At 45.7% G+C, this 15,194-nt stretch overlaps 1 protein-coding gene across 3 annotated transcripts in view; it reads left to right on the top strand.

Annotated features, from left to right (window-relative positions):
* The window catches only part of LOC111155604 (zinc finger protein 438), a 172,566-nt gene extending 161,165 nt beyond the window's left edge, over positions 1-11,401 (top strand). For 2 of the 3 annotated variants that reach the window (XM_022515869.1, XM_022515866.1), the window contains 2 exons: positions 7,384-9,214; positions 10,600-11,363. In XM_022515869.1, coding sequence (XP_022371577.1) covers positions 7,384-9,214; positions 10,600-11,218 — 2,450 coding nt within the window. In that variant the 3' untranslated portion in view covers positions 11,219-11,363. Of the gene's footprint in view, positions 1-7,383; positions 9,215-10,599 lie in introns of all 3 variants that reach the window. The other variant, XM_022515868.1, reaches the window with a different exon arrangement.
* The last annotated feature ends 3,793 nt before the right edge of the window (positions 11,402-15,194 follow it).

The following is a 15,194-nucleotide window of genomic DNA, read 5'->3' as shown; positions in this document are numbered from 1 at the left end:
AGCTAAAATCAAGAGTCGGACGCTTAACCGACTGCACCACCCAGGAACCCCTTAATGGAAATTTCTAACTCAGGTTTTTGTGACAATTAAACGACATAGTGTATGTAAAGTGTTTGATAAGTACTAGGAAGTGAAGAAACTCGTGCTCAGCAAGCATCGCCTTCCTTGCTAATCTAGGGAGTGAATCCGCTCTCTCGCAGGACGGCTCTCACAGTCCCTTGCTGCAGGGAGGGTGCCTGGCTGTCGCTGGGGGGTGTCATTACAGGAGGGAGGGAGAAGGTGTTAGCTGAGAATGTGGCTCTACAGAGCAGGGAAGTGTGTGAGCAGAATGGACAAAACTGGACTCTGGATACAAGATACCCGATTGGGGAAGTGCCTATCTGTATGGTATCAGATTGCCTGAAATCTGGGTCCTAGATGTACTGACTCTAGGAGGTCTTAGTGCTCCAGATAAGTGGACTAGAAATTATATTTGGCATCCTGAGTCCTTAGACACAGAACAACAGTGTGCCTGTTGCCAGCACATTCTACAGTGCACTCTGTAGTCAGTGCTGAAGGAATTCTTGTTGACTCTGTTGCTGCAGAGGCTGGGTGGTGCCTTGGAGAGAGGGTAGGCAATGGCTCAGTGTGTTTATAGGTTTTTCAAAGAAAATGAAGTTGAGCTCCCTTGTGTTATGAGCGGTTTCTTTTTATCTCCTACTTCTCCAGGGTTTAACCAAATATGTTTTAACCAGAGACCATCTTGGGAAACAGTTTGAACCCCAACTGGAATTTATCATTTGAAAGCCAAGTGAGAGCGAGAACAGGGATGCCAGCAAATAAAATTAAAAATAGGGTTTTACAGTTTAAGAAAATTAAAACCTAAACAACATCTGAAAGTTTTGGCTCTTTTGTGGCTAGACTTTGGCAACTTGTGTTCTGAGCCTAGGTCAGGGAGCCTGTTTCAAGAGCGGGGACTCTCCTCCCTCTGCCCGTTCACACTACTCCATGTTCAGCAGAAGGCCGGAGGGGTCCCAAACAGATGGGGTAATGGAACTGTGCCCAAACCAAGAAAGGGACGAGCGGGACCAACTTCACTCAGAAGTCACAGAGCAGGCCTTCGTTCTGCCAGGGGAAATGAGGGAGTGAATTGATGATTGCAGTCATTGACAGAATCGCCCGCCCTTGTGCTTGTCTCTTAGTATTGTCTAGGCCTTGTTGTGAGACTGTGATCAAGCTGGCTTCCATGCTGGCACTTAGTACCATCAAGCCCTCATTCCTCCCTCTGCTGTCTCTGCCTGCAGCCGACACATGTCGGACCAGTCCTTTGGTGGTGTTAGAGGAGGAGGAGGACACACATTGTACGTTCTCCAAATAAGTAGGTCTGGTAACGTTATTGGACTTATCAGAGTCCTATGGATAGTAAGGGCGAAGTCAACTTTTAAAAATCTGCTTTAACCTTTAATGACTATTTTTCATGAATTCTCTCTAGTGAGTGGGCTTTCAGAAAATCTCATTTAATGGCAAATGGAAGTTTTGGAATATGACAGGTCATTCCTATTTTAAGTTTCCCCTTTTTTCCTCTCCTTAAAATTCAGAGACAACATTATATCTTGTAGTTAAATAGGACAACTTTGTTTATAATGTAGCCCCTTTGAGGGGAGAATGAAGGAGGGGAAGTTCATTGCTTCAAATCAGAATGGGACAGATCTGCGTGGTTTGGACTTTGGCAATTGCTTAACTTCCTCAAATCTCATTTTTCTCGTTCTGTGAAAAGGGGACAATAAGTTACTTGCAACGTTCATGTGAGGGCTCAGTGAAAAGACCTAGCACAGATCCCAACCCACAGTAAGGACTCCATACCTCCGTGTTTTCCTTTAATCCATAGTTCCGTCAATTTTTCACCAACTGTAAATGTCACTTTGCAAAATAGTTATTTTTAATACGCTTAATGTAGTAAAAACAGCCCATATTTAAAATCCTAATATTCAGTTTCACGTTGTATAATTGCACAAAATTAATTTTACTGAGTGAGCCATTTATGTTTTCAGTTAATAAAAGTCCATGTTTAGTGCCTGTGAGTCCTGTGAGTCTCTTTAACTGTGTTATGGGAAATTTTGCAGGATTTCCAGAAATTATGAATGTCACTGGAAATTTCTACTTCTCGTTATTTAGTGCACAGTTCTTTGAGATCTATAATTCAGTAGGTGACGGGGAGGGTTTTCAGATCACACCATCTGGGGAGGCCTTGTAAATGCTTGTGGAGCAAACCACCATTGCAGCTGCATTGCCAAGAAAGACTTCTTACAGTCACGCTGTCCTCATGTTTTAGAGTTTTAAAAAACTAACAGCATTTTCAGCTTCTCTAACAACTCCTATTGTTCAAACTACTTTAAAAAAAAAAAAAACGAACCTGTAGTTATTCTAGCATAACTGATCTTTATTGCAAATTGCCTCATTTTATCCTAAAGAGCCCACTGTTTGTGGGAACAATTCTCAGGACTCCCATTGTCCTTGGGAAGTAATGAGCTCTTGTACTTCTCAGTGTTTAACTTTGGGGGGTGGTTATGCACGGCCTGTCAGATGATTAGATTACTTCCCTCATCGTTAGCAACTCTTGTCCTTAAACAGGCAAGGAAAACAGACAACATGCCGTGTGGAATCTAGACACACTCATTTATGTAGACACACACTTACCCACCGTGACTTATACCCAAAGGTACCCATTTTAAAAACAGATTCAAAAGGGAAACTTCATTGTCCTTGAATTCCTCCAACAGATATTTGCAGGCACCTCCTATGTGCCAGGCACAGGGAATGCTCAGTGGAAGAGAAGCACGTATCCCATCCTGACCGCTTCGTTTCCTGTGTCCCTCAAACCCAAGGCCACCATGAACGCCAATTTCTTTTGCTTCCCTTCAGAGATATTCTGTGTATAAAAGGAATATATTTGTGTGTGTACCTCACTATTTTTTTTAATCCAAGTGATAGCACACTATATATCTCACATCTTGGAGAATATTCTAGATGGATCTAGCTCACCCGTCTTTCTTACTGTTGCATGGCATTACATTGGATGGCTGGAGGGTTATTTTATGATGTCCCTATTGCTGGACATATTTAAGTAATTTTTAGGGGTTACTTTTCTTCTCTTTGGGGACCTTATCCTCTTTCTCCTGCCTTACCTTTCTTCTAATGAATCACTGCATTCCGTGTAGCTCCATCATTAATGATTCTGGGAAAAGGGACATATCACCACCTTCATGGACACCCTCACCCTTGTCCACACTTCCTGATAGATCCAGGCCCACATGCTGAGTTTACATTTATCTAGTAAGGCCCTATCTTTCACCCCACAGATTTCTTGTGATTACCCTGTAATTGTTGCTCATGAAGACAGCTGATCAACAGTTCTACCCCCGGATCTATTTCTTGGAATGGCAGCACACTAGAGAGTTGGCTGTGTCTGGGAGGCATCGTACATGGCACCTCGGACTGTTGTTTCAGGCTGCCTGGGCTGCTCACTGCTCAGTGTTTTCCCACGCTGGGGCAGCCAGGGACCCCAAAGGCTTCCCTCAGCTCCCAGATCACAGCCGGCCTCCTTTTCCTTTGAATGGCCTTGTTCTTCCTGTGTGATTTTATTTCTACCATAATGTAGAAACTTTTGAAGATCCATCAAAGCACATTAACTTTAAATGCATCATAATTAGCTCGCTCCTTTTTGGATGGCTCTCTAAAGTATATCTAGTTTCATTTCTGGAAACCTTCACTGTCAGAAGCTTGCTTTCTTATACTTGGTCATAAAAAATAGGAAGCCCCTTCCCAACTTAAATCTTTAGAGACTTTGAAGTGACCTTGACCACAGGTTGTTGCTTCAGCTGTACCTTCTGGTCTTTGTTATTTCTGCTCTTCTTCACGTTGACATTACCATTCTCTGCCTTTGAGGTTCAGTTTTTCCATTTCAAGTTGTTTTTTCCCTCTTCAGTTCCCGCTTTACCCTTCTGTGGATGTCTTTTTTTAAAAAGAAAAGAAAAAAGAAAAGAAAAGAACCAGTTTCTTCTTCAGAGCTTGCTTGTTGCTCTGTGTTATCTTGTACCCAAGCAGCATAATTTACTGTTCTCTCTTCCTCCCTCAGATGGTTAATCAGCAGGCCTCACCGATCCCCTTTGTATTAAAGGGTTTTATCGTGATGCTAACCCAGTTTCTTATGCTGGCAGTGAAATTAAGTTGAAAAAAAATTTTTTTCTGGACATAGATCCTCTCCTCTTTTAATTTTGAAAATCTGGAAAAGTTAAAGTTTACTTTTAAACTGTGGCCCCCTTTCTTTTTGTTAAAGACGATATTTTAAAGCTGAATCTGTAAATTCTTTTTTTCAGCCATGAGTCACTTAATTGCCACTTACAACTTCAACAAGTGATTACAATTATGACATTTCTGCCACATGCCCAACACTCTTCTAGATCCTGGAGACATAGATAGACTCTGCCTTAAAGAAGTCCACTTCTGTGAGGGAAGGCATTGGCCCATAACGTAGTCCAGGAGATGGAGCCAATGTGCTCGAGAAAATTACAACAGGAAAGGAGGTGGGGAGTTCAGAATGGGGGTAGTTTCAATTCAGGTGGTCAGAGAAGGCTCACTGGGAAAAAGCCATTTGACCAGACTTGAAGGAAATGCTGCAGCAAATACGGGGATTTATGTGGAGGGAGAAGGGGCTTCCTGGCAGTGAGCAGAACAAATTTGAAGGCTAAGGAAGCAGATATGTGGCACCTGGAAGGAACAGCAAAGAGGCCACCATGGCTGGAGGGTAGTGAACAGAGGAAGTCAGTCAGAGAGGTTCCCAGGAGCCCATGCCATAAGGCCTCTCATGCCATGGCAATGACTTTGGCTCGGGCTCTGAGATGAAGAGCCATTGGACAGTTTATAGCAAAGGAGTGAGGTAATGTGTCTAGTTCTGTGATGTAGTATTGTCACATGTTATTCAAGAGGATTTATGACTGATGAAAAACAGAGTAGCCTTTCTTCCAGTTCTTCTGTGCTTAGTCAGTTGCAAGTATGAAGCGGATCTGAAGGACCCCATGTTTTCCCTCCTCTTCCTCCCTCTTCGATTTGTTGTGTAGATGCCAAGACCATTATTATCACTAACGTAATTATTTAATAAGCCTTGTCTTTAAGCAAATGAGAGCTTTCAGTAACATTAAGCTTTTTGTAAACTTCTTCCACAAAGATGAGAAGATAAGGCTTAAAATGAAAGACATTTAAAGTTAAAAGCCATAAATATAGAACCAGAAAATAAATCAAAGTATTCAGGAAGAAGCCAATGTGGCAGACCCATTTGGGAGACTGTTGTGAGGTGATCGGCTTGTTTATTTACCCATGAACTTCATGGAAGCAAAGCTGAGAAGGATCCCAACAGATCACACAGTTATCCCAACCTGAGTTTTTCCAGACCATCGTGCTCCTCTTTTTGCTTCTTACTCTAATGCAAGCTGCCACATGAAATGTGTTTTTAACATACTTTTTCATCACCAGAGAGTGATTACTTTCTAAAACAAGTTGGTCAGTATACATTTCACCCTTATTCCTACTGCGCTACTTATATGTGAGGAGTGTCATTTTTGCCAAAAGAAACAGCTCTCTGCTAAAATTGTAAGTTTTGGTAACTGTAGACATTAAAATCTAGGCCGATTTAAAAAAATTTTTTTAAGATTTTATTTATGTATTTGACAGAGAGAGAGAGAGATCACAAACAGGCAGAGAGATAGGCAGAGAGGTGGGGGAAGCAGGCTCCCCGCTGAGCAGAGAGCCCGATTCGGGGCTCGAACCCAGGACCTTGGGATCAGGGCCGGAGCCAAAGGCAGAGGCTTTAACCCACTGAGCCACCCAGGTGCCCCAACAATGTCTTAATTATCAGCTTCTGAAAGCAGAGATTGTGTCGTTCATCTTTGTGTCCTTGGTATCCCCCAATCTGCCCTTGGATCCTTCCTCCACAACTTCGAAATCTCAAAAGCACAGGAAACAAAATCTCATCAATAGCTGGGAACCAAAACTTGTGCAGAGGCAAAACCTGAACCAAGTGAGACTATTTTAAAAATCTTCAGTTGTCCGAGTGTTTTGTGAATACTCATCTGTTTTACTACGGAAGTGGCAAGAGGTTTAATTTGGGTGCTCTTCAGACCCTACTGGGTGTTTCCATAACATTTGGTTTATGCATCTTATTACTTCCCTAAAATTTAAGTGTAAATCACAAAATACATTTGGCCCCAAAGGTTTCAGAAAGGGGATGTGGGGCCTGTCATAGCCAGTCCCTAGGGTGGTGGCGTGGGTACCCCATAAGCGTGAGCGGGAGTGAAGTTTGGCTAAAGTGAGGCACCTAGAAAAGGGGAGCTTTTCCACAGCCAGGCCTGATGACCTTGAGGTCTTGGGGGAATAAAAAAAGATGATTCAGTTCTTAGAAGTGGTGCATTGAAATGTAGCCTTAATATTCTCTTGGGGTATAAGTTGTAATTGGTCTTCCATTAACCTAATAAATCCCAGGAATAGGAAGTGTTATTGTTAAAACTTAAAATTATTCCTATTAGTGTCCCAGCAGGTGCTTTTTATGTGATTCATGTATTTTTTTATGTTGTCTCCATATCTTATCATTTTGTATCATTTTGTTTTCCTTCAACATTTTTTAAGGTGTCACATCAGCCGTTTTCATGCTGGTGATTTAATTGCAAAAGCACACGTAAACAGTTTGAAAGGTGTGAGAAGAAATTCACAAGTCACCTGGGGAACAGCAACAAAGCTAGCATTCAGTCAGGAATTCCTCTGCTGTGCAAACAGCCGGCTGCCAGTGGGTCAAATAGTGTGTCCTGAAAGTGAGAGAGAAGCGAGCTTGATACAAGACACGTTTGTTTCACACTGAAGATAGGGTGGAAAATATGGATATGAATTAAACATAAGCTTTCCTTTCTCAAAGCTTAATAAGGAGAATAAGACATGTCCATAAAATAAATGAAATACACAGCAGAACATACCAGAGGAGAGTCTTTGTGGCTCGGGAGGTCAAGAAGGGAGATCAGGAATGAGAACGAGGTACATAGAGAAGGTGAACTTGTGGAATACAGTTTGGGAAAGACAGAGGCCAGCTCTTGAGAAGCTCTGTGTTGAGTAGTAGGGATATACAAAGAGATAATATCATGGAAAGTGGTCAGTGATATCCTGGGGGCTTTGGAACCATAGCAGAGACTAATCAGCCCCTGGGAAGGTGTGTAAGAGTTGATTTTAAGTCTGGGTCTTGAGAAACACAGGAGTTTGCCCAGAAGGGTCAGGGTGGGTCTGAGAACTTACTGCAGGGAAGTAAACTCTCCACAGTAGGACAGCGACACTAGGGTGACTTTTTATATTGTACTGTCATTGCAGGTGAATCTCACATCTCTTCTGGACCGATTCAGAGTGGGAAAGGTTTGCAGAATAAAAGTCAGTTTAGGACCATTGCACCAAAAATCATGCCCAAGGTCCTAACATCCAGAGTGCTATCGTGCCATTCCCCATCACTCTCTGATCAGGTGAATCCAGGACCCTCCATCAACACCAAGCCACTGGGCGTGCCTGCCCAGAATTATGCTCTGATGCAGGTTGCTGGACAGGAAGGGACGTTTTCTCTCGTTGCTCTGCCACACGTTGCCTCAGCTCAGTCAATCCAGAAGCCCAGATTACCGCTGCCTGAAAACATTAAACTGCCTATTCCTCGATACCAACCTCCAAGAAATAACAAAGGATCAAGAAAGAAACCCATTCAGAGCTCCTCTGAGACTGGTGCTGGCATACCTCCTGCCCAGACCCATGCGTCCCCCTCCCCACTTGACCATCCCGAACCCCCGCACAAAGCTGGTCTGTTGGAGCAAGTGCCGTCACGAGACCAAGCCCCAGCCGGCATTAGCACGGCGGCACCAACCAACCAAGGTGGCCCTGGGGACTCTCCACCTCTGGTGACCAGTGACCGTGGAGATACGAGCCCTCCTGCCACCCCACCATCGTCGACACCAGAGGAGATCTCTGGCAAGCAGGATCTCGCAGAGCCTTCAGGCAAAGCAAACTTGGTGACCAAGAAAACCTGCAGTAAGCCTTCTTCCGTTGCTGGTGAAAAGCTTAAAGAACAAGTTCATCTTGCAAAAGCCATGACCATTTTATCACCCGCTGTTCTTGGCAACACGGTTCAGCTGATCTCTCCAGTCCCCAGAGGTAAACTGCCAATCCTCCCCTACGCCCGGATGAAAACAGCGGAGGTGTGCAAAGGTCCGTCGGATATTAACACAGCAGACAGTTCTCTGCCCGGGCTCAGGGCCGTCTGTGATCAGACAGCTTCCATCACGGAGGGCTTTCATGCAGCCACCAAAACAGTTGGCAAGGCACCTGCCCCACAGTCGTCAAAGCAGAATCCCTGTGAGAGCGCTTTTTGTCCCGCCACCAGACTGGATCTAGGCCACAAAGCCAAACTGAACAGCGGGGCAGCGAAGAGAAGAGTACGGAAACGAAAGGTACCAGAGGAAATGTTGGCATTTCAGGGGAAAAGGAGGAAGTGTATCATTAATAAGTGTAAAGATAGTAAAGAAAGAGTAAAAACCGATCCCCAGGAATCCGGGGACCAAAAACCCGGGGCTCTGAAGAAATACCGCAGCATTATGCCGAAGCCGGTGATCATGGTGCCCGCCCTGGCTCCCCTGGCTTCTCCGGCAGGCGTGCTTCAGCCCCACGCCCCCGGCAGCCTGGGACAGGACGTTTTGTTCAGTAATCCACTCACTCCTAAGTACCTGGGCTGGAAGCAGGACGGTGGCGCGTCCCCAAAGCCCAGCTCCACACTGCGGAATGGCTTTCCCAGCCTCAAGAAGCCCTGGCACAGGTGTCACGTGTGCGACCACCACTTCCAGTTCAAGCAGCACCTCCGAGACCACATGAACACACACACGAACAGACGGCCCTACAGCTGTCGCCTGTGCCGCAAGGCATACGTGCGCTCGGGCAGCCTGAGCGCACACATGAGGCTCCAGCACGGCGAGAACCGTCTGAAGAAACTCGTGTGCTGTGAGTTCTGCGCCAAGGTGTTCGGTCACGTCAGAGTCTACTTCGGCCACCTGAAAGAAGTGCACCGGGTGGTCATCAGCACGGAGCCCACCCCCGGAGAGAGGCAGCCGGGGGAATCGCCAAGGAACAGAGGCCTGGGTGTGCGAGGGACCGAGGGATCCAGGGAGAGGTGAGTGACCCTGGGATGCAGGCATGGAGGCGGGGAGGGGCTCGGTTTGGGTTTGGAGAACAGAGCGGGATTTCACATTCAGAAAGGTGACTTCATAAAAACATCCCCCAGATTAAGATCTCAACAGGGAGCTGCCTCTTCCTTCTCGTTCTGTAAAGAGTGGTCTCATCTTTCTTGGGTTTCCGAGCAGTGCGGGTGGCCCATTACGCTCGCCCCTGTAGGGCAGGGCGCACATGCCAGGTCGGGCTCTGCCGGCGACAGCAGAGTGAGGGAGGCTTTTGGCCTCTGAGACACGAATCCATAAGATACTGCCTGTGGTTCCTGGTGCTTTCTGCACACTAATTTTCCCCAAACCTGCGGCCACAGAATTTACACCTAAACATTGTCCTTTGCCCCGGAATACAATCTGACCCGTGGTGGGGACTCCCCATGCCCCACGCTGACCACAGCCTCAGGTGCCCAGACCCAGCCCGTGACATTGGCCCAGTTTTTCCTGTCAGGCCAGATTAACGTTTCCCGTGTCACTGCTGCCCTGTGCAGGTCCTGGCTCTGGGCTTTAGGAACCAGCAGTAAGCCATGGAGTTCCACAGTCTGGCCTCAGGGCTACGAGCAGTGGCTACGCCAGGTGGTCCCCTTCCGTTTGCCCACTTTCCACCGGGTGACGGGGGGAGTTTCACTGAAATCCATTCTCATTGCCCCAGGAAAATTAAACATTTTCTAATCTTAGATGCTCTGCCCCTCATCATTCTTAATTGTCCTAATTGTTCCAGATACTTTCTATCCAGTTGTGTCTTCCTCCGTTACATTTGTTAGAATCTTCCATCTGGCCTATTTCTTCCCTGCTTTTCTGTAGTTTCTCTGCTTTTCTTCGGGCATTCCTGTCCACTTGGGGACATCTGTGCCTTCCATTAACGCACATAGCGGACTCCCTCAAGAAACCCCACCTTCTTCATAGTCTTCTATGGTACAATTTGATTTTTAGGTAAAATGTCCAAACTGCTTTGCACGCTCAAGGTTAGTGAGGAAGGGCAACCGTATGGCTGAACCAACGGGGTCCTTTCCAGGCTTCACTTGATGCTACCTGCCTCTTGAGTCGATGACACCTCATTGGTCACCAAAGAGCCATTAGCCCCTCTGGGGGAGAGAGGATAGGAAACACCCCCTCCCTCAGTGGACGCTGGGAGCTTGAGAACCAGGTGGCCCCACGCAGGAGTGATGGCCGGTATTCCCTGAGGCCTCTGCTTCCCGGGTGCTGTTCCCCTGCCATTCCTGGAACTTCTCCTCAGCGGGGGTGTTCTGGATCCCCGAAGGTGAGCGTCTGAGAGAAAAAGCTCCAGGGGTGCTTTTCGTGAAATCTTCTGTTGGCTATTTTTCCCCCTTTCCAGGGAAAACAATTCAAGCCTGGAAGAGGACCTCCTCCTCACCCAGGCAGATGAAGTCAAGTTACAGATCAAATGTGGCCGCTGTCAGATCACTGCTCAGTCTTTCGCCGAAATCAAGTTTCACTTACTTTACGTCCACGGAGAGGAAATTCAGGGCCGGCTGCAAGAGGAGATCCTACCAGGAAGCAGAGGCACTCAGGAGGAGCTAGTGAAATACGCTGCTCCCTTCTGGAAACAGCATCCTGAGAGAAGAAAGCTGCTTCACAAGCACGGTCCCCCTGAGGAGGAGTTCCCCGCATTTCCCAAACTGAAACGGCAGCTCTGCCTTTATCCCCAGAAGGATATGGAAATCCTCAGAAAGGCTGAAGGAGCCCAGGCAGGACCCAGCGAGGCAGGTGCGGCCCCCTGGGCCCCTGAGGGTCCCAACCCCCATGTCCCCCTGCTTCGGTCCCACTCAGGCTTGAACTGCATCCTGTGCACACAGACACTGCCAAGGAAGGAAGAACTCCTCCAGCACTGGGAGCAGCAGCACAATTGTGAGAACCCTTCCAAGCTGTGGACCATCTTACACACGCTCTGCCACCAGGGAGTGATTGGACTTTCCGACAAACCTGAACAATGAAATACTGGGGTGGGAAAGGGGGTTAACGAGAGTGTTGCTCACTGGCTTTCTCTTTCTCTCAAAGCTTTGTGTTCCTAGGGTGGTGCTTCATTATAAAAGTCAAAGTTAGGATCAGCATGAATGAGTACAAGTGATTTTGTACATAGTTTTATTTTCTTATGAAATAAGTAAATATATATATATATGTATGTGTATATATATATATATATGTATTTATATATATATACACACACACATGCACACAAACCCTTGATGTATATTTTTCTAACTACATTCAGTTTTATCCCAAAATTCTATGTACTAACTGTCAATGTCCTAGACTTTATTTGAAAATGAATAAAAAGATGAAAATTTGGAGATTGAAATGTAAAAGATGAGAGATTTTTTTTCAAATACAGTTTGCGCCACGTCTGAATGTATGCATCTGTCATTTGGTTCAGCTGGTTTCTGTTTAAGTAGACCGACAAATGTGATACGTTTCCAGGTGGCAAAACCAGTTCAGTCTCAAGTGTAGTATAGTGTTGATATTTATCAGATTTGCTGGGGTAGTAGGAGAGGCTATAGGGCAGTACATTTAATAAGGTTCGCGTCTACTGTAATTGAAAATCCATGTTTCCAGGACTCAGGTGTTTTTTGTTTTTTTTTTTTTTTTAATTTTGCTGTTTTTTTAAACGTATGTTGACTTGAAGATCAGATGTTGGCTAAGCCTTACAGCTGTAGTGTTCCATATCAAAGTAATCAAAACTTTTTTAGTACTTCAGCTAATAAAAAACCACTTTTTTGGTTAAAAGTTCTTTTCAAATAGTCTTTAGGGCCAGGAAATTTACAACCTGGAAAGTGCACTAGGTGTGCAGTCCAGATGTCGAGGTGTCTGAAGAGCTTGCCCTTCCCTCCAAGGAACTTCACAGGGTTGTCCCTAGCTCATTGGCTCTCCAAGCCGCTGTGCCTTTCAAGCCCAGGGTTCACTTTGAAAGTCAAAGAGTAAATGGTTGCCTCTTAAATTCCTGGGAAGTGACCTCTCATCAGAATAGTTGCCATTTGGAGCTCTGGGCCATCCTTGGCTGCAGAATCATTTTCTTAGAACTGGGGAGTGTGAGCGGCCGGCCAACTGGAATTTCAGCCTATGGGCAGAGATACCGTGCATGTGGCCCATTTTTCCATGCTGCAGGAAGTTGCTTAAGCAGGAGAAACTGAATTAGAATTGATAAGCTTGTGGATCTTAAGTCATCTGTTTTTAATGTCTCATTTTTAAAAGCAAATGTTCATAAGCAGGATTTGGCTCGAATCGTCCAGAAAGGTAAAACTCACATCTTGCATTTTTACTAATCGTTCTATAAATTTGAGAAAAGGAGGGTAAGGGTGGAAACCTCTGGAAGATTTTGCCATAGTTTACTGATTGATCAGGCTCTACCTAGTTTGAAAGGGATCCTATCAGACCTTCACTGTTTGATACTTGGAGAACAGGGTTAGCAATGAAACCGCTTTGCCATTCAGTGCAGCACCCAATTTGTTTGGGGAAGATGGGTCTGGAGACACTTAAAAAGGAGATCAACTGAAAATCCTACTTGAATTCAGACCATGAAACGCAAGATTCCAACTCTAATTCAGACTCCTCGGTGCTCAGGTATAAAGCAGCATTTCTGAAGTACAGGTCAGTTGGCTAAGACAGAGGAGTGGGTCTGGAGTATGAATGAAGCAGAGGGGTGGGGACAGGGGACTCCCACCCAGCATGGAAAGGAAAGTCTGAGTCCCCGAGGTTGTGGTAACACCCGCCTAGGGCCAGTGTTTAACCACAGATTCTTACGGCAAGGGCACAACACTGAGGGTGTAGTTGACCTCTAAAAAGAAGAGATTTAGGAATGGGGCACCAGCCCAGATAGAGAGGTGTGACCAGCTCATGCCTGGTTGGATCCCCATCTCAGCAAGGCCCCAAACCCTAGGGGCCTAACAAGAAGACTCTTGTTAGGAGAGGAAGTGTGCAGTACAGAGGAACTCCACTGGATGCCTGTGCATGTGGGTTCACTTAGAATAGAATGTTCTAGTTCTCAGCTTCTAGAGACACTCCCCTACATTATAGTGGAAATGGCCCCAATGCCACCTAAGAAAGGGGCTTCTGGCCCTTAAGACTAGCCCTTCTTCAGCAAGAATGGCATGGCGAAAGACTCCTACTGATGGTGTGGGGACGGGGAGGACCAGGAAGAAAAAGGAGTCCTCCAGCTAAAGTGACTCTGGGAATGGCTCATTTTGATGGCCCAGTGGATCTTCACTGATAAGCTTTCTTTGGGCACAGACGTGTTATTGGCGCAGTCCCAACCCACATCCTTGACCCAAAGGCAGGGAGGGGTAGAAATGTGCTGTTCCCTCCATGTGACCATGAGAGGGTGACCTGTCCAAGGCTCCACTTCCTCACCTGTAGAATGGAAAGGATGCTCCTGCCTCAAGGCACTGCAGTGAAGGCCCAAGGAGACCCAAAGGAGGTATCTGGCACACTTGGGCCTAGGAACCAGGGGCCGGTACTATGCTTCCAGCCAGCCTTGGAGAAGAGGTATGTTGCACCATAGAAAGACCATGTCAAACAACTCAGGTAGGCCTCAGGTCCAGAATTCAAAAATGAAAACTCAGAACCATAGAAATACACATCTTTGCACAAAATGGGTATTTTCACTTTTCAGTAATCAAACCAGGACATGGATTGCATGGAGGCTCGCCAAGGGTTTATTTAATCGATACAGAAAGCAGAATTTATGGAATTATTTTCATTCCAGGCTCTACTTTGGGCCTCGTATGTCTCCCTGGGGCTACCGCCCCCCTATCTCCCCCCGCCCCTGGTCCTGATTTAGGTGGTACCAGCAGTTTCTTGAACTTGACAATGGTCTTGTCCACTTCCAATGCCAGACCATGAGCCTCTTGAAAGCAGGGATTGTGTCTGTTCAGCATGTAACCCCAAAGGATCCAGCACGTGACACTGGAATAATGTACAATCAGTATTTGTTGAAAAAAATAGATACATTAGCTAAATACCAACAGAACTGCCACTTGCCTTTACACGAATAAAGCCAGGTTTAGCAGCAACCAAACTCATAGCAAGGAGGGTATTAGAGGCAAATCTGGTCTTAAATTCAGCCACGCTCATTTTGCTTACTGTCTTTGCTTCTTGGAAAATTGTCCCAGAGCCAGCAAAACGAGACTTTTTTCTTTTCTTTTGGCCCTAAATTATTTCTGAAAGTTACAGCATTTTAGATTTGTATTGTTTTATTAGCTGTCATTTTTATTCATGTCCTCTTTTGTTTCACTCTCTTTCTCTGGACCTCTTCCTGGTTTAGTTTGACGGTTCCTCCATTAAGCTGTTCCTCATATGGAAAGTTGTCTCTTCATCAGCACGCCATAAATAATCAAACCTGGGTGCGTTCCATTACCTTCTCTGGCTCCAAACTCCTGCCTCCCAGCTGCACGGCTCCAGCTTTCTGTGGCCCCAGTGACAGGATTGTTGGCAATAAATGCTCAACTTCATTTATTTATTAGAATTCTCAGATCTGGACTGGTTTGCCCCATTCAAGCTGCTGACATGCTTTGTTAGGTACATATTTTATGGAGTCTCCTCTTTTCACTGAGCTCCTGAGAAACAGTGCCCCAGTAGAGATGAACTGGGGTTTAACGGAACAGGCTTTTAGCTTCAACTATATACTGACTTGCCCGACATTAGACCATCAGCAGCTTATCTAGGCTTGTGGTGCAATCCAATAGCTATTTTAACTATATCCACCTCTCCGGGAATGTTCCTTTTGAGGTGAAATGTTTATTGTATCTCCTGTTTGGTCATGGTCATGGTCATCCCCATCATAAAACTACAGCCACAATTTTGTGAGCATATTTTAAAGTTGGGTTCAGTATGCAGACATTAGCTTAGCGGTACATCACATTTTCCATACTCCAAAGTGTGAAAACGTTTCAACATGTTGCCTAAGCCTAGAAAAAA

Source organism: Enhydra lutris, unplaced genomic scaffold (assembly GCF_002288905.1).
Source record: "Enhydra lutris kenyoni isolate GAN:26980312 unplaced genomic scaffold, ASM228890v2 scaffoldscaffold42, whole genome shotgun sequence".
Classification (NCBI taxonomy): Eukaryota; Metazoa; Chordata; class Mammalia; order Carnivora; family Mustelidae; genus Enhydra; species Enhydra lutris.
Note: the sequence above shows the minus strand (reverse complement) of the source record. Positions and strands in the feature narration are given on the sequence as shown.